Here is a 20,387-nt window from a genome sequence, read left to right as displayed (position 1 = left end):
GAGCGCCATTTGGCCATGTGTGAGTTCTGTATGTACCCACACATGCAAATTGTTAAGATAAAGAAACAACTGCACTAGCCATTAAGGTAGGGTTAGGTGTTGCCTAACGTTTAAGTCAAGAATCTACAACAGTTGCTCTGCCTTTCAAATTTATCTCTCTCATTCACATACATGCCGAAGGTTTAAGATATGCTCTAATGTACAAAGAGAACAAGTCTCAACATGGACAGAGGGAGAGAGCAACAAGAGCTGTAAAAGTGAAAGGCAGACAAGCAGAGTAAGAGGAAAGACTAGTTGAAAAGAAAAGTACAAACGTGATCTTGCATTCCTTACATGGGGTGGAGGGAAAAAGAGAGAGGGGGAGTAAGAGAGAGAGGGAGGTGAGGAAAAAAGGGGGGTGGGGGTGTGTTAACTTGGTGCCAGACAGCATTTCAATACCCAACAGCCAACCACACCAACACACATACGCAAAATATCGACATGGTGCAAATGTACAGAAGTCTTTTTGGTGACTTCCCAATGTCTGAAATTGGATTAGATATTTGCCCTCCACCCCAGCTCCCTTGGCCCAGCACAGAAGCAGATTCCCAGATAAAAATAGCTAGAGGAACTATTCAAACACTGCTGCATTTCTGCAGGGAGTGTCTGCTGACTGCACTGGACTTAAGGGGTTAGAAAGGGGTTAGGAGCTCCACTCACTGCCTCCCTGAATCAGAGGGCCTGAGACAGTAGGACAGACCAATCACTATCTCACTTACACACTTCTACACGCCCACATTAAATAAGTTTATAGTAGTGTGTATACTTTGTTAATTGTATGCAAAAAAAGGAATGACAGAAAAAATATGGGATACTTGCAAGTTTAAAACACTAGTCTGCTCTTTCAACACAAAACAAAAAATTTGCCAAAGCGAGTCAAAGCATGAAGAGTATGAAGACATTCACCTTACACAGAATTTAAAGAATGCATGGAGACCATATGAAATGCTGTGGTAGTAGGGGTGTAACAAATAACCAATTTGAATCTGAAAATCGGTTTTGATTCAAAAGATGGCACCTCTCTGTCACATACACACAAACACACCCACCCATATAACTCTCGCGGGACTTTTCATCGTAAAGTCACATAGCGCTCTGTTTCTGAGGGAAAGACAAAATTTCTGAGATGAGTTTGTTTTCATTGTCAGAGGGGCTATGTAAAGTTCTTCAAATGCAATATGTTACATTAATAAGCATGACATGTTTTATTTATTTGAAGGTAAGTAATTTCACATTTATAGTACTGACTTATGTAAATTCATAATGTAAAATGATTGTCTACCTTAAAGAAGGAACTTTCAGATTGTCTCATATCAAATCATATCGTATTGAATCCTACTGAATCAAATTGTTCCATTTTAAAAAAATGTATTGTCCATGAATAGTATTGTACTTAATTTATCAGACATCTTTTATAGAGATATGCACAACCCTATATAGTTGTCAGTTAATTTCCATTTATGGTATGTAGAAGATCCTTTTCTATTATTCTGTGTTAGTGTTCTTTAGTGTTATTACAGTGTTTAGAGCCCTCAGCATGGAGAGTATTATAGAGGTTAATCCAAGAAGATTAGAAGTATACATTACACCACAACTCATGCTGAGTCCTTTCATTGGCAAAAACATTCACCATTGAATGTAGTGGCATCAGTAGAGGATTACAGGAAACTGGATTGTATGTTTGTACATGTTTGTGTGTCTGTGTATGTGTGTAAGCACAAGTCGAGCCAGGTGTTTGCGATGTGGTTATGGGTGGTGCAGTGGCCCAGATGAAGGAAGTTAACTTCACGTCTGAGTGACTAGATGCTGTCATAGTCTTGACAGCTTACATGCTGATTATACTCCAACCAGCAGAAATGCGACACTTCAGACTCTAACCTGAAGGACAGGTCATTGTGTTGTGAGGATCCAAAATAAAACCTCTCATCTGGGAGGATCAGAGGCATAGAGTTACCGGCGCTTCACGTGTGTGTGCTCCCGTGCATGTCATCAGACTCAGATCAGTTTCTGTGGCGCCGTTGTCACCAAAAAGCTTTTAAACATACACCCACAAGCAATGACATACACACTTTGTTCACAAGTTATACCTTTACACAGCTCCCCAGAAAACCCCCTCTCCGACATATAAACTCTTGAATTCTTTACCAACATGCCATTCTGCGCCTCGTCTGACTCACCTCTACAACAATGTAACTCTGTAAACTCCCCATATTGCATTGCAATGCACATGCGCAAATATAAACAGCTGCTTAACAGTGCGTCCATGCACACCAACACACCCACTATATTCTGAACTTAAATGTTGATACCAATTTGAAAAGTGACCTTTGGTGAGTGCATATATTTGGGTGAGTGTTTAAAGCGCAATTTTTCTTATAAAATAATTCCCATTACTTTGATGTTGAACATTTCATTCACATGGGAGTTCTATAAAAGCATGTAAGGACTTTGCAAGTCAATATGCTCAGAAAAAGCTTGCAGAGATAGTAGCTGTTGTGTTTTCCCCTTATGTGTAATGCAACACAGCCGGCAACTATTAACCTTCTAAGCAGGAATGTGGGAGGTCCAAGAATTCCAATAAAAAGCAGCAGTGTGTGTGAGTTTTGTGTATGTGTAGTCACAAAAACCTTGCTGAAAACTGTTTTAGTTATCCATCAACAGTCTATCCCATCCAGCCATACTAACCCACCCTGACCATTACCATCACCAATAAAGTCAACATGGGGTCATGCTGTGACTACAACCAATGGCGTCACAGAAAAACTAGGCCCAACTCACAACACAAACATACACACATGGCCTGAGGACACATTTAGTTATGCAGCCCTGTTCTATGTCTAAAAAGTGTATTTTAAATGGAGCTCGTGAGTGTGACCTCACAGCCATGCCACTGATCAAAAAGGCCAATAATCTATAGGACCCAGTTGTCCAATGTAACGTTAAAGTATGGCTCTCTAGAGAGGACAATGGGCCAAAAGCGGTGCAGGATAGTGGTCAGAAGCACCCAGACCCTCTTGGGTAACACTGCCTTATTGGCTCTGGCCTACCTTGTCGCCCTGGTCAAGAGCAGCACAGGACTAATGGTCTGGAGGTCTATTAGTGTCGACTGGCTGAGCACATTGTTGCCTTTGGTCGCATTCCTGGCCAAATACTGACATTTCCACAACTGCGGGCCCCCTCTACCAGAAGTCATTTGTCAACTTAGCATCACAGACGACCACATCAAAACTTTCAACTGTGAAGAGCTGTGGTGACAAGGAAATACAGGCCATGCTACTACAGCAATGGAAATGCTCATTCTGTTGTCTAGTAAAAAAAATTTATCTTTGAACATTGAACATTTTCCGTACATTAAAATAAAATAACTGATTGCTTATATATATATATTCTGATACATATTCTCCCAGGTATTGGCATCGTCTAAATTATAAGATGCAAGAAATTTTAGTAAACTGAATTGCTTTAGCTTTAATTTTAACTGTTTTTGTTTTTTTACTCCAGCAATCAGAGTGATTTCTTGGCACTATAGAATTTGCCTGCTTTCTCAGATGGAAGATAACCAGTTTTGTTATGGAACATCATCTGTTTCAGGCTCTAAAAGCATGTTGGCCGAGCCTGATCACAGCAGGGAACTGTCCCATAAACCAGGCTGTAAAACTGTATTGGGATAATGGGAGGCAGTGGTTTTGCTGTGGTCAGCACTGCGAGGGAGTTTTCACAGATAAGGCTAATCGCTGGCCTTATCATCGCAGTGGTTATGTGTTGAGATTGAAAAGCATATGCTCAAAATCACACACATAAACCCACACAGGGAAATAATTATTTGCTCACCAGCTACACTTTTGTCTCCTAGCCTGCCACATCATGAAGAAGAACTGTTTGTGTGTGTCTTGCGAAGGAATGGTAATATAGCTCCATAGCACAGTTAATATTGGAAGCAAGGAGCACAAAAAGGAAAAAAAAAACTGCCATCATTTAACTAAGTTAGGATAAAAAGTAGACTGACCACTTCTCCTTTCTTTCTTTCTCTTTCACACACACACACACACACACACACAAGTGTAGTCTCTTCATATGTCAAAAGCACCACCAAACTATGAGCTACTCCGCACCATTATAAGTACAATGAGAGGTCCCCGGCCCCACAAGTCCACACACAATCAGCCCCAGGGCCAGCCCCACTCCCACCATTGTCCCACAGTCCACACACATACACACATACAATGGCCACTCCAGAGCAAGGGGTCCTACTATGCAATTCCATCACACAAAGACACACACCAGTCCTTACGCCATCAGAGAGCAAGAGAAAAAAGAAAGACAGGCAGAGTGGAAGAAAAGTTGTAACCCTTGGGAAGGATAGAGGAAAATTAGTTAAATCCAAAAGCCTTTGAGCAGAGTGTGTGTTGCAGAGGTGTAGGCAATATAGTAGAGAGAGGGAAAAATGTACAGTAGTGCAGTTATCAATGTGTCTGTGTGCTGTGATCACCGAAGGTAAAATGATAATTAACAGAACCTTTGAGGTTCAAACAATTGTGGATATGATTGAAAGTGCAGACCAAATACAGACTACCAACTGCCTGTCACCTGACTGGGGCAACCCGTAGAATACTTTGCTTTCAGTTATTTGCCAAAATTCAAACTCTGACATAGACCCAGTAAACAGCAGTGATAGAATATAAAACTGAAATTTTTATTGGATATTTAACTCCACAAAAAACTGATCTCTCAGCAACAACACAGGCAGCTATAGCCGTGGTATTTCCTCCTTCATCAAAACAGTTCTCTATATCTCAGCAGAAATCATATCATCTATTAGGGCTAATGAAGTGACTGTGGAAGACCCGAGTGCAAAGGAAGTGCGGCGATGGAGAGAAAGGAGGTGAGTTCATAGAGGACACAATTTACCGTATGGGACATAATCCTACATCACCAAACATCCTGGGAAAGGATGATTACATTTTTTATCCTGCACATATCCCACAGAACTATGTTCATTCTAAATGATGGGTTAAGGGTTAAAACCTGTGTTCTGATTGCAAACACAGTAACAGCAGGAGATCACACAGATCAGGACGACGACATGGATTAACCAGTTCAATAATTCAACTATTTAAGGGTGCTGTTATGTGATGAGATTTGCTGTTGGATTATGCCTCTGATATACAGATGCTATATTTACAAACTACTGCAGGAAGGATTAATCAATTAGTGAATCAAAAAAAAAAAAGCATAAATGAAATGTTATTTTTATACTTGGTAAATATCTTAAATTTTATGATCACCCAAGGCTGTCAAACTTTTCTGAATTGTAAATAATCAGATGAAAGAACTTATTAAAAGTTAGGGCAAAAAAAGATAATCTTCATTCAAGATTTAACTTTTTCATTATTTTATATACTAGAAAGTGAATATCTTTATATTTTGGACTATGGCATTTGAGTGAACGCAATAGTGACAGAACTGACTTTTCCTTGACCAAATGTTTACTAGATTGATTAAAAAGTAATCAACACATTTAAACGGTAAATAAGACTGGTCTAATGGCAACACCTACTTTACACAAACCACACACACAAGAGAAAAACAGTAACGTAGAACACGTTAATGCTTTTTCCCTTCACTGAATATATAACAGACACAACCAATTTGCTATGCAAACACAAATACACACCAAGTGCATACGTCAAGCCTATAACCTGAGCAAAATCAATTTTTAGTACCTTCCCAGAAGTGCTTAAGCTATCTGCTGCCCCACAAACACTGAGGTCAATGTAGTGAAAAAGGGCTACTTGTGGTGGGATGTGGTGTGATGTCATAGCAGCTTCCTTGGGGCTGCTGCAGAGGGTGGGTGTGTGTGTGCAGGAATGTGAAAGACTAAGGGGCTGAGGCTGCATGTAGTGGGAGTTGGGGGGGTTCGTGGTGGGGGAAGGGAGGGGATCATCCCAAGTGGAAAACTTTGTCCCACAGAGTTTGTCAGTCAGATACACATGCCAAATGCTTACGAGTAACTACTTAGAAAGTCATAATTTGTAACCGCAAGAGGCAAAACTTGACATTAAATATGTATATTTTCCTTTACACACTGGGCCATGGACAATAAATGTTATTCATTAGGTTTCATGTGCTTAAAATGTATTCTAGCTCTGCAACAAACATTGTTTCTCATTATTAATTTGTTTCTTTTTTTGATGAAATAATCAATTGATTGATTGGTCTAAGACACAGCAAAATCTCAAAATCTCACTTCTTATTTTGTTCAGCCACAGGTCAAAATTTCCCAAAGAACCCGAATATTAAGTTCTTGTAATAGGACATTTGAGTTAGTGAATTTCACAAATAGTTTGAATTTTCTCTCTGTTTTTGCTTGAAAACTAAGCACTTCTTTCAGTTGTTTCTACTGAAACAAATCAAGATATACTTTTGTGACCTCAAAAATGATAGAATTATTAAACTGCATAGGCAGCGCAAATAGCACTTCCACTTCCTCCTTTCTAAAAAAAATGCCATGACTTTAACAGAGAAGAGCAAGAACAAACTTATGAAAGCATTTTAGGAATTAGACACACACACACACACACTCCTCAGCTGACAACTGGAACACCCCCCCTCTGCTCTCACTTCAGTATGCTGACAAGCCAAGTACCTGACAAACTTATACTCATTTACTGGGTTAATATCAGATTGCTCCGTGTTTACCTGGCTAGATCCAATCACCTCAACTTCAGCAGCAGCAGGAGTCTTTAGGTGACTTATCAACACGTTCACATCTCTCTCTTTCTCTCACACACAATCAGATTGCACAAAAACACACACAAACTGTGCTTCTTGGATTTTCACTCAGCTCTCTGAAAGGTATTGAATGGTGAAATGAGGTTGTCAAGGTGACAGAGGATGTAGCTGTAACAACTGTACAGTAGTTTAACCACTTCCTCTTGAGCCGGAGTACAGTACCAGACCTCCACCAGTCTTCTATTTTATCTGCCTAAACTGGACTATTTAACTCCATCGCATAACTGAGAACAACCCAAAAATAAAATCAACACTTTTTAATCTATTTGTTAGCAGGAAGCGGATACTGATAATTATGTAGCCCTGTTAATCAATCAATGCAGCACAGTAAACGCTGTTGGACAGCCGTGGAAGGTAAACAATAAAGACAATGGTGGATAAAAAAATTCACAGCATGATTCAAGTAAACTCACCAGTGTCTCCGGGTGTTTTCATACTTTCTGCTTCAGCTGCTCGGCGAGACAGCAAAGTGGCGAAAGTTCACCAAACTGGGAGATTTCCACTCAGTTGCTCGTGGAAAGAAATATAAAGTCAGTCTCTGTCGACCTCTTCCTTCGCCTCTAGTTCCCTATGTGGAGAACTAGGTGAAGACACTGAAAACTTTGGTAGCCTCGGCTGCTCCGTCTCCGTCCCCCTCTCCGTCTGTCTGTCTCTGCCGGAGCCGCCGCGCTCTCTCTGTCCGTTTCGCCTCCGGCTCTCCGCCAAACGGCCAAACCGAGCATAGGTGTTCGGTTCCCACCGAGTTGGAGCGGTCAACAACCGGCTGGTCCGCTCTTCGCCTCCTCTTCTTCTTTTTCTTCTTCTTCTTCTCGTCCTGAAACTCGGAGCGTTGAAATCTTTGCCCAAGTTGCGGCAGTAAAAAAGCGGCCAACAGTCCCGAGTGGAGCCGGACGAAGAAGCCTTTCTCTCTTTCTCTCTCTCTCTCTCTCTCTGTGTCTCTCTCTCTGTCGCTCTCTGTCTCTCTCTCTTTCCTCCAACAAGTTCTTCGGCTAACTGTCCGGTAGCTGTTTACTCCGTCTCACCCGCATCTTCGCCGCCGTTTGACACCTCCCCGCCGCGGAGCTCCTTTACTTCTTTGACAGAAATTAACGTTGGAGAGGAACGTCTCTTTCTTTCCAGACTTTTTTTTGTTTTTTTGTATGTAGTCCTCCACTCACACCACTCAGCCTCTCTCTCTCTCTCTCTCTCTCTCCTCCCCCCGCCGCCTCTCTCAGTCCTCACGGTGTCGTGTTTCGCTCGCTCTCTTCTGAGCGAGGCCCGCCCACTCTGACGGGGGAGGGAGGGGGGTAACGTGGCGAGTCACGCCCACTAACCACGAGCCGGGGCCTGGGCTGGCTTCACTGCAGCACGCGGCGTTGCCCTGGAGACCGACACAGCGAGCTGCCGTGGTGACATCACATCCGAGTCCCAAGAGTCAGCAGAGGCGCGAGCGCCGGTCGATTGACGGTGAGGCGTTTACGTCAAACGGAGGTTACGGCTCTAATGAGGCCTCTTCACGGGGATAATTACACGTATTAAACCGGTAAATTGAATATGAAAGCGTCACTTCGTCGTTAACATTGAAAACAGGAAGTTCAAACTCAGTGCTACTTCTCAATCTATCAAAATGGGCAGATAAATAAATTATATTCAAAAGTTTTTCATTCAGAAATTTTTCGAGTTTGCTTATTTCACTACGTCTGTCTTAAAACAATCCTAAAACGCATTCACCCAAATTAACTCTTCAACAGCTTCTACTCACAGTAATCCCTCCTGTTCTCTTTCTCGGGAAGTCTCAGTGTCAGTGATGGAAGATAAACATTTATTGGAGTGCCAGCAGTTTTGAGTGCAGTTTTGCCAACCAGCCAGTGCAAAAGCCAACAGGAACAAGAGGAATCATTGCACTAAGCAAAACCTGTTCCAGTATTTTCATGTTGTTTTCATGCGGGCACTTGGTCCGCCTGTTGCTACCTCCCTTGGAGGACTAAGATGACACATTTGTCTGCGCAAATCTGAGTTCAACATGTGTATGTGCCAGCATGATCTTGTGACACATTGTTCAGTGTGATATTTGGACAAATGTGTTGTTGAAACGTTCAAAAAAGATTCAAGTGAAGATGCCGTCCTTCCGATGAAGCAGCAGACTTCTCCATTCTGTTAGTTACACCATTCAACAGTATACTGCAAAACATAACAAATCCACATTTAATTAACGTATCATATTTGAGTGCCCATTTTCCATCGAATATAGATTTAAGGACATTTTATTAAAACCCTGGGATGGTGTAGTTTTTCATAGCTCAGCCACTTCTCTGAAATATGTCATTATTTTCTAATTATACTATGACTACTTTATAAATTTCTTAAAAAGGGTTTCCTCCAAATGTCAATACACAAAAGTTTTAGTGTCCTCTAATTGGAAATAGTCAAGTGTGCCAGTACAGTCATAGTGAATGCCACAAACCTTACCTCTGTTTTTGATTTTTGCAGCCACAGCAGCCCTCACCGTAACCCAAACATTTATACCCTTATTTGAATTTCTTCTGAAATACGTGGGTTGCAGATCAAAGCAATATATACCAAGAAGCCCTTAACATAAATGAAACAAAAAGACCCTGTGGTTAATTTGAATAAGAACCTGCATCCTGATCTGCTGTCACTTTTTCATGCTGCACGAACTCCAGTTTCCTCTTTTTTTTTCTTTTTTTTTAAGGTTGAAGCCAACAAACTGTATTTGATCTTAAAAATACAATTAAACTGACAAATGGGCACAGACTTCGTGTGTATTAGCATATATGCACCCAGTCAATGTTAATGCACACAGTGAGTCATAAAATGTATACATGACTGTGTGCATTTCAATGACCCATAGCTCAGAATCGTCTAGTCCATGTCATTGGCTCAGATATTCAGCATGGGTTGTTTGGCTACGAGAACTGGTCTCATGCCTAGATCTGTTTCCTATCACTTCAAACTCACTTACTTTCTGCTTCCTTACGGGCCTCTGATATGTGAGTGGGTGAAACGTCATACATGGGAGGTGAAGTGCATCTCCTCTTTTTTGCCTTCTTGTAGGCTGGAACCTGATGCAAGGGGATGGAGGCTTTGTGTTTGTGTATATTAGATCATGTTGTTACACCAGCAACACACACTGCTGCCCTGCCCTGTCAACAGGATAAGACAGTGGTAGTAAAAACAAAGTAAACAAAGTCCCCTGACAGCAGCAGCTTCCCCACGGTGTGATTTACAAACAGGATTTCTGCTCCTTTTACTAGTCATTCTTTGACAGGCTAAGGAAACCCACTCTGCTCTGCCTGATAAGAAACTGGCCCAAAATAAAAGAAGAAAAAAGACCCTTTAAACTGGATGCTGGACACCAGGAAACTGCTTTATGTCCCCTCTTCTTATCCTTCAGGCCAGGAAAACTACTGCTTGTCACATAGAGGCTGGCAACAGGGTAATCTGACAGTTTCTGTGTTTGTTGCTGTGATGTGTTTTCACCTGGTTTGGTGAGCATCCACCTCATATCTATCATTTCCCCATTTCCTGATGCCCGTATGTCTGGCTGAGGTGAAGAGCTCTTCATCATCCCCCTGGGCTCTTCAAAGATTGAAAGAGATGAGAGAGAAGAAAGGCAAAGCTCCAGGAGGAGAGGAGGAGGGGAAAGAACTCGCAGTCAAATAGGAGTCATTTAGCGATTAAGCGCAGAGTGGACGAATGGCTTCTCCTCTTTGATATTCTGTGTATTTCTGTGTGTGCGTGTCTGTTTGTGACTTGTGTGAACATACGCTATTGAACTCAAGCTCAGGAGATGACATTTACAGACAAATCTACAGCACAGTACATTCTGAACACTGAACATAGTGCTTCACTCAACACCCTCCCCTCGCCCACCCTCCTCCTCCTTCTCACTCGCTCTCACTATACATCCACCTCTCCAGTTTTCTCTCCCCCATTCCCTGTTTACTTTGCTCCCACATTGCGATCCTGTTTTCTTTTACCACCCATTTCTCTATATGTCTGTCCAGCCTCCCTCACTCACACCTCTTCGTGTTCCTCCTCCTGTTTCAACCTCTGCCACCTCTCCATGCCTGCATTTCATCCCCTCACCTCACACTCATCACTCATGTTCTCACCTTAGGTCATGATTACATTTACAAGATTCAAGGTTGATGCAATCATTAACTGAGAAAATCTAAAGAATAAAGAATATCTACTTTATTGCTGACATTTCATTTTAATAATTTGGGCTGCAAGGTCATGAGAGACACAAAATTTTTAATCCATGTATTTGATATATTATCAAATATCAATATATTATTGATATATTCATGTATTTGAAATACCCTAAAATTGAAAACTGTGTTTTGTTTTTTTTTAAAGGGTTAGGGTCCTTTCATCTTGTCTATAGTTATCTATAGTTAACTATAGTTATATTTGTCATGCTCTCACCCTGTTTCATGTTGTTTTACAGATTTTTTTAGGGTAGTGACTTCTTCATTGCACCCATCTTTGATAAAGTTAGAATTCATCGTCTATGTACAAATTTTCAATTTTCATTATCATCATTTTAATTAAAGATTTTTACATTTTCATGAATGACCATTGTCATCTTAAGAAAGAACACTGGAACAGGATTTTTCTTTAGATCTTTGAGTATTTGCAAGATGAAAAAAGCCTAAAAATGAAATATGTCATATATAAAATAGATCTGATGAACTCTTGTAAAAGTAACATCAAGGTGTCTTTGTTATACTCATCTTTCTACCAGTTGTCATCTCCAAATCAATGCTGGCCAGAGACATTTGTTTTATATAATCCATCCTTGTCTTACACATTTCCTGTCATCAATTTATGCATTAACACACAACATACTCACCAAATCTAAAATAAAACTTGTGATTTTTGCCCTAATCAGGAGGCAGACAAGTTTGACTGGCAATATTCCAACAGTTGTTCATTTAAAATCAAGGAGAGAGAAAAATAAAGGGTTTCCATTCTGCAAAAACTTGTTTTCAAGAGACGTAAATCCGACGTAGCATTTTCACATTTATTTACATCACATACATTTGGTCATTACTTGGCAAGTGAACGTGATGATGTGCTTGACAAATGGGGGGTATTACAGAAGAGCCTTGTCCTATTGGATTCCACATCATCTGTAACTCCCTCTATCTCCCATCCCGCTCTTTTTCATCCACTCTGTGCTTTATGTGACTCTACCCGTTCCTAATCAGAGTGACAGACAGACGCTCCGGAGAGAAAGACGGGGAGAATGAAAGGGAGTGTGGAGATATTGTCATCGGAGTGTTTGCGTATATGTGAATGCTAGCAGTTGGGTGGGTGTGGGTGTGACCATCCCCAGATATCTCTTACAGATTCAAACCATTATCCACCCCCCATCTTCTGGCTACTCTATCTTACATGAGGTCAGTGAAGTGGCATTGCAAGGCAGACAGGACAACACGGCTGTCACAACTTTTGAACTAGTTATTGACTAGCAGCTCAAACCCAGGTCAAAAACCCTACAGACCTTTGAGAGTGCTGCAGGAGAGGATGTCATATAGTCAGCACTAATCCTCACATGGGTTTCTTCTACTCTCTTCCTCTATAACACAGATGGCTCGACTCAGTGTAATTACCATGGACAATGGGTGTGGTAGCCCACTAACCAGTGTCACCACAGGCAGTGCAGACACACACACAGACTACAGTCACACATATGCAATGCATGTACATGCAGAAGCTGATTTCAGCAATCAGTGGAAGCCACACAAGAATATAATTGCTGGACGAGGCGTTGAACAACCAACAGAGGTGTAATATGTACATAGGGTATGTGATGATTCATTCCACTGGTGACATGAACAAATTCAACAAACCACAGGCATGCACTCACTCTCTCCTCATCTTTCTTTTCCCATTCACCCATTTATTTTAATTGCTACAGTTAAGTTTGACTTGACTTGCAGTGAATGACATTGCATAATCAACTTCAGACAGTATTGTATTAATGCTTTCAAAGTTAAACCCTTGTTCAGCTTTAATTCTTCATGTGCGGAACCTTGACTGAGGAGAGAAAGATGTAACTTCAAGTGTTGGAGTGAAAGGTGAAGGGAAGATGGGTTGCTAGAATGAAAGGCATGAAGAGTGAGACTAGACCGGATGAAAGAAAAAGCCGGCAGCTGAGGGGAACAACAAGTGCAGCAGGGTGGCGGTTAATGCCCCCCCCCCCCCCCCCCCACACGCACACACACAAACACACACACATCACTGTAACCCTCCAACCTCACCCCTTAGAAATGGCAAGAGTGAAGAAAGGACAGAGAGAGAGAGGAAAAGAGAGCAAAGCTGTGGAGAATAAGGAGTGGGAGAGAGAGAGGGTCAATGGGTTCTTTGTCATCAAAGAACTTGTTTATTTTCAAGCTTGCCAGTCCAACCGTCAAGAGACACAGCCAGATATCCCTGTCTGTTTTTCTCCCTCCTTACCCCTTATAGGGTCATTAGGGGTCTGTCTTAAAACACATCTCAAATTACAGTGAATCAACCTGTAATGTCAGTTAGCATTTTCTCCCCTTTTCCCCCCTTAGTGGTAATTTTGAACAAACATCTAGGATGTCCAACTGTCCAATAGAGACCCGAGGCCTCCACACAGTTATCCTCTGTCCACATTCTCCCTCCATCCCTCCCTCACTTCTTCTCTTCCCCAGCTGGTATTCGCACATGAGTAATGGGATTACCACAGCAAGCGGTGAGGTGGTGGAGGACGAGGGAAGGAAAGGGGGTGGGGTTGGGGGGTGGACCAGTTGGTGATGTTGGAGGACAAGTGAGACAGTGGGAAAGGGGGCATCAATGGGAGGTTCACCGGGAAGAAGTGAAAGAAGACAAATGTGATAGATGGGAATAAAATGAGGTTTCATTTACAGAGCAAACAGCAGAACTTCTGACTTCTTCATGACAACTTCAAGTTTCCACTGACAGATTTCTTAAATTCAGGGCCACTTGAAGAAACCATTGTGACTTACTATTTTCATCCGCAAGGCCCTAGACAGAAAAACCACACTCTCTTTCTGTTGGATCACCATGGCAATGAGGGAGCTATTCAAGAACAAAAAAAAAGAAAGAAAGCAAGAAAAAACTCTTTTTGCGGTGGGTAAAGTAAGGAAAAAGCGAGCGGCCTGTGCCCATATGAAAGCGGGTGGTGGGAGCTGGAAAGAGAGGGTAATGTGAGAGTGAGTAGAAGGCGCAGAGAATGTGTGTTATATTAAACCAGTATCTGGCAGGGTGTCAATCCTGTAATATTTACAGACAGTAGGGAGAGAGGGATGGGGAGAAAGAGCAAAGGAAGGGAAATCAGTTAATTTCACTCCTGGGACATGATGTTAATGGACAGAGGTATGGGGGATGGCTGAGGGGAAGGCAAAGGAAGAATTGAGCCTGTTCAGATGAGGGAAGGGGGTGCGGGGAATGACAGCGAGACAGGAGTGGCTTTAAGGAAAGTGCAAGTGTCTGGCGGGAAAGGAGAGAGAGAGGTATGCCTGGCCGTGTGACAGTAGCTATATTGAGCGCAGCGTATGTTGACACTGTCTCCTGTATCTCACTGAGGAACAAGCTCTTCCTATTGGCACGGTGCAGAGCTTCCTCTTCCCCTCTTCAGTCCTCTCTACCCTTCAATGACCAATGTGCATGCTCTCCTCTTCCCTCCCATCTTCCCAAACTGTCTGTTTTCTTTCTTTATCATATTTGAATAATTTCTGCATTACTGCTCAATCTGTCTTACGATCATCTGTTTCTACTCAGCATTATTGCCATAAACTCGCTATTCTTCTGTACTCTTCCTCTTTTTTGTGTCAGTTGAATTCAGTTATGCTGCATTTGCATGAATGAGAGTCAGCCTTTATTGCCAGAACAACAATTAAACACTCAGGAGAGATCAGACCTTTGGGCTCTCCATTAGTTGTGGCACAGTCACTATCAGAGTGTGTAGAGGAGGTAATGTCAGATGATACATTCACTAATATTTAAAGCAAATATAATCCCTGGCTTTAGAGGCTTTTAGAATCTTTCAGCATGGCTCTACCAGCTTGAGCGTTGAGAGTTCATGCAACCAGCAGTCAACACTGTACACTACCTGCTCAGCAACAGGAAGCAGGTGGACTCCGCTAGGTAAAGCTGAACAAATGAAGCATTGCCAAAACAGTTACAAGAAGAATGACTAATGGACTGCAACCATCAGTTCATACCACAAAAAAAATAATGTTTCCTATCGTTTGTAATAATATCACAGTTTAATGTTTATAGATTGCATCAGCAACCAGGTGACCAAAAAATTTATTAGTTATTGATGGTCAAAGACATTTGTTAAGAAATAAAAACAACAATCACTTGCTCCAGTCTCTAAAATGTCAGTTTGCTTTGCCCTGCATTGTAAACTTAATTTGATTGCTAGTCAAACAAGACGAGCTGTATGAGGATATTATCTGGCCTTCAGGACACGTCTGCTTTCTGCATCAACCAAAAATTTAAATGGCTAATTGATCCTAACTAATAAATACATGAATGATTAAGAAAATGTAACGCGTGAACTCTTAAGAACCTTTTTCAATTAGGACACCCGTTAAACTATGTTTGCCCTGAACTTTTGAATTGATGGCAGAGCTACAGTTCTGCCAGTTTAAATTTTAAATTAATGGTGCAAGAAAAAAAATCTGTTAGTTACAAGGGAGGAGGTCATGAAAACCTTCTCTTTTTTGTCAGATAATTAATACTAAACTGTAACAATAAGTACATTACAATGACAGATGAGGAAAAAATACCCAACCTTTCATCCCCACACAGTGCAAATATTCCTGTCTCTCCTCTCCTCTCTCATCCATATGTGTCACAGCAAGTCCAGAATTAGATTAGGTTTCTGGATCACTCCCTCACTTGTGCTGGTGTGTGTGTGTGTGTCTGGGAGTGTGAGGCATGTATTGTATGTGCAGAAGAGGTTTGGGTCAGATCCAGTAACAGCCCCGGCCCCATCTCTCTCATCCTCAATTAGTCATCGTCACACCAGGGTAAGCCAGGGTCACTCACCCGTTCTTCAGATTGAATCACCCAGGGGTGCTTGGCAACCAGCCACTAAACCCCAACACACCCACCGCCCCCCATACCACACGCTCGTCACATACAGAGCCTAGCCCTGAGCCTGTGTCAGATGACCAGAGCAGTCGTAAAATATCCTGAGGCTTCCTTCAGACACAAGTTCACGTTTGGGCATGGGAGTGGGACGCAACCTCAGATGGCATTTGCCAGTGAATTCATGCCTCCTGCTCAAGCTGACGTTTGGGGATATTTTTAAATGAACAAACTTTAAATTAATACATTTCCCAAAACAAAGAACCTTCACACCCTCACCGCCACGTAATGTGCAGTCACACCATATCATTAACACTCTACCCTTTCTTTCACCCAGTGGACAATCCACCCAAATCCATCTCCTTGGTCTCGGTACCCTCAGAACCAACCCCACCCCACCATCCTCAGCTGGGCATGGAGACAGCAGGCTTGTAGGTGGTTCAGCTATGTGTCATACATTACATGCTAGTGCAGGGGAGGACTGACACAGAGCATGTGTTGCACTTGCTCAGTTTGATGGGCTCTGCCCTCGCACAGGCACCACTGTGGGTGGCATAGCTATGTGTCATAATCACCATCATCCTTTGCTTTGTCGTGTTTTTCCTCATATGTGGCTGCGCGTATGTACGCGTGTGATTGTTTTTGCGTTGCTCCACTGTGGGTCCCTTTGTGGAGGTGCTGCGCCGTGGGCTCATTCACAGTGTGGGAGCTGCTGTTATGCACTTTTTTCTGACCTGTGCCTGCCATTATGTGTTGGGGTGATTTGACATCTCATGTTTTACATCATGTCCATGTGCTTTGATTTGGTACACTGTTTGTACAGTATCTGAGTATTACAGCTCAATCAGAAGTTAGGGCAATAGAATATAAGCATATATATATATCTATATATATATATATCAAAGCTAGGTGATGTTGAACTAATGCTTATATATAAGCATTAGTTATGCTTATATATAGTTAAGCACTTATAACTAGTGCTTATATATAAGCATTAGTTCAACATCACCTAGCTTTGATTACCATGGAAAAACCTGATCCTTTGGAGGCAAAGTACTGGATCCAAGGTCAAGAGTTGCCTTCTCATAACAAAGAACTAAACACTGTGACCATAATGTCGTCATCATCAAAAAACCTCTGTAGCTTGTGCTACAGTGTCCTCTTTCAGATCAGAAAGGATGTTTCCGTTGCCACTGCAGGTTTCTGGTTCGTCACACCTCAGACCTGCAGTTTCTCAGCAATACTAACTGGGAGCACCCCACAGATGGTGTGGCCATAATCATTTGGCCTTTGTCAAAGTCACTCACCCAATGTGAGCTGGGATCGGCTCCAGCACCCCCCGCGACCCGGAAATGGGTAAGCTGTAGAAGATGAATGAATAAATCTTGCAGCTGTTGTCATGCTTACAGTTCTGGGTAAGTAACAAAATATAACAGATGAATGAATGTGTAGACCGTCTCCCAGGGTGTTTTGCACAAGCGAACTTTGTAGCAAATTCACACAAGAGGGATAGAAATGGTGCTGTGAAAGTTCACTCTTCACCTTGAAGTGGACAAAAGAAAAAAACTAAAGGTTCTCCATTCAAAGTCACTATTAAATTCTTCAAGAGGCATTTTGCGTCTTGCATCAGCGGATGGATGCGTGCCCCCATTACCCCACCTCCTGGACACCAAACATGCTTGTTAACAGATCAAACTGATTATTGTCGAGGTGCTTACAGTCGGCGAAGGCTGTACTCACTGTGTGCGGCTGTGGGAAACTGCAACGAGAGGAGGAGGGAGTCTTATGGTGGGTTTCTGTGGGCAGTGGGAGCTCCAGGAGATGTGTCATTCAGGGGGTGGATGGTTTCCCTGCTGTGCCTGGTGTTTGTATGTGTGTGTGTGTGTGTGTGAATCTGAGTGACGTTTCCAGCTCCCATAAAACTGTTGTGATGAACGAACAGAGGAGGCACTTGTACAAAATGACTATCACATCCTTATCTCTCCCGAAGCGCTCTGATGTTAATTTCCGTGGAGTGTTGGCATCTTGCCTTCATTTGGGCTTTTGGTATTTTATTAACTTGGTGACGGGATGCCAGAAAATATAGAAGAACAGAGGCCTTGAAATGTATTCACAGTCTCACTGCAATGAATTTATGTGTAGCTGATCACACCATTGTTCTAGATTTTTGCTAAAGCACTTGTTGTAAACACTTAACTGTCACTGAATGGATTACAGGAAGTCAAGTAAAGTATAAATAAAGGGAGAAAAAATACAGAAAATAATTTATAGACCTGGACTTAATTAGACTCAAAGCTTTAGGAAGCAATGTATGCGTCTCATATTTAACCACACACACCTTCAAGTGACTTTTTAACAATACTAATGGCAGGAAGAGGTCAAACGATTGAAAGAAAGCTGTTAAATGAATTCAGGGAAATGTGTTCACTTGCGTTTTTAAAGAGATGACTGTAGAAGCATTAAAAGAGCTTTCTATTGTTAACAGGTAGAAATTGAGAAACAATGATAGTTCCATATCCTTGCCAAAGTAATAAAAAATAAAAATCCAAACCAACAAAACTTTTACAGAGCCTGAAAATCAATGACGCCGTTCATGCCTCACCCATTCCATAAAATTGCACAGAGATGTTTATCAGTTTATGAAGTATGACAGTAAACTGCATAGACAAACTATGAGGCAGAAAAAAAATAAAACATTGTGTGCTGAATCAATTTTTTTTCTTTTTTTTCAGGACAAGGATTTCTAAAGGGTGACATAACATCAGACTGAAAAGAAAGCTTCTCTGGTTGAAGGTTTCAAATCAGTTTATCCTTTGTTAGCATACAACCTCAATGACCAAAAAGTCCTGCACTGCACATGCACATTGGATCAAATCACTGGAGATGAGGGATTAAGCTCAGCCTCAGGTGACACACAAATCCATATGTTTTCTTTAAGCTTGGTGTGAGAGTGTAATTTGATAGGAGGAATCTAATCATAATTTATTAAGTATAAATATTAAACAGTCACTGGTTCTTTTCATATTCTCAAATGTGATGATTTTCTCAGATTCATGTAATTGTAATTTTCATTTCCTGAGCAGATGAGCTCTGGGTTTGAATATGGAGATTTACATATTCCTCCCTCTGGGTGTCAGTGGGTTCTGTTCAGGTACTCTGGCTTTCTCTCACCGTCCTGGGACCGGCACTTTACGTTCAGTCTTACCTGTCTGCTGGCAGGTTGTTTGTATCTCTGTGTCAGCTCCGTCCTCGCCGATCGTCAGCTGGGGTTGGTCCCAGCTGCCCCACAGCCCTATATGGATAAGTGGTATAGAAAATGGATATACTGCTAGTTGACAAATGAGAAGACATTGCCTTGATATCAGGAAAGTTGTATGGGCCAGTTTTCACTTTTCACTAGCCCATTTGATATTTTGAAAAGATGCAAGTAAAACAAAGGTAAAAAAAACTTAACTGCAGGCCTATTGGAACAAATGGTATAAGTATAAGTGTGCTTAAGTAATATGTAATAATGACACAAATTTGGGTCTGAGAATGATCAACTAAATAACTAAATTATGTGTGGGGACAATGGTTAAAATATTAATATTTATTAATAATAAGATTATTTTCAGAATTGCAAAAAACTCCTTGATACTTAAAAAATGACAGATGAAACACTGTAATACACCTGCTATGGTTTAATTAAAATAAACCAACACTCTCTCTATGTGTGGCTCTGGGAGAGGGCAGCAGGTTGATGGGTGAAGCAACAATAGCTTACACACCGCTGCTCCGTCAGGGAAACCAGATCTGTGTAGTGGCACTTCACCGAGAGGCCACTGTCTCTCACTGGCACACACCCCACACACACACACAGACACACGCACCCATGCATGCACGCACGCACACACACACACACACACACATGCAGGCACTGCTCCTGGTTGGGCTGACAGCTGGCGTTCTGCCTTCTTGTACCAGTGATACACGAAGGCCTTATTCCTAGCCAGTTCCACTTTTACTGGGATTCTTCCAAAAGCCGTCCTATTCCTATTGTGTTAACTGACTCCTCAGCTAACCAGATATGTGGCTCTCCAATTACCTGATTCATGCCATCGTCGGCTTTTTTACAGTCACGGAGAGTAACCTTGTGATGTCAGACATTTAATTTTCCAGCATTGGCATACAGGAAGTTATAACGTTCCTCAGTTCCCCAGAAAATAATTTTCTTCCTCATACACTAACTATCCTGAGATACCATGACATTTTGACTCATTGCTGTTGCATAACAACATTTTTATCTAATAACAGAGCTTGTGATTGTCTAATTTTAGGCCATTTGGAACACAAGCTCTCATTTAAGAGAAACCATCAACATGAATTAACATGCATTTATTTCATGATCCTGCTGTATAACTGTTATACCAACTTAGCTTGTTGACACTAAGCCCAACAAGTCGACATGGCTGACATCA

General features: G+C 41.7%; 1 protein-coding gene across 1 annotated transcript in view; it reads right to left on the bottom strand.

Moving 5' to 3' along the window:
* Positions 1 to 8,025, bottom strand: part of erfl3 (Ets2 repressor factor like 3) — a 46,590-nt gene extending 38,565 nt beyond the window's left edge. Inside the window, exon 1 of the mRNA XM_029503967.1 lies at positions 7,245 to 8,025. Within this exon, the coding sequence (XP_029359827.1) occupies positions 7,245 to 7,266 (22 nt within the window). The 5' untranslated portion in view covers positions 7,267 to 8,025. The remainder of the gene's footprint in view (positions 1 to 7,244) is intronic.
* Positions 8,026 to 20,387: the final 12,362 nt, after the last annotated feature.

The sequence above is a fragment of the Echeneis naucrates genome, chromosome 6, assembly GCF_900963305.1.
Source record: "Echeneis naucrates chromosome 6, fEcheNa1.1, whole genome shotgun sequence".
Classification (NCBI taxonomy): domain Eukaryota; kingdom Metazoa; phylum Chordata; class Actinopteri; order Carangiformes; family Echeneidae; genus Echeneis; species Echeneis naucrates.
The sequence above is the reverse complement of the archived record's forward strand: the minus strand, read 5'-3'. Positions and strand labels throughout refer to the sequence as shown.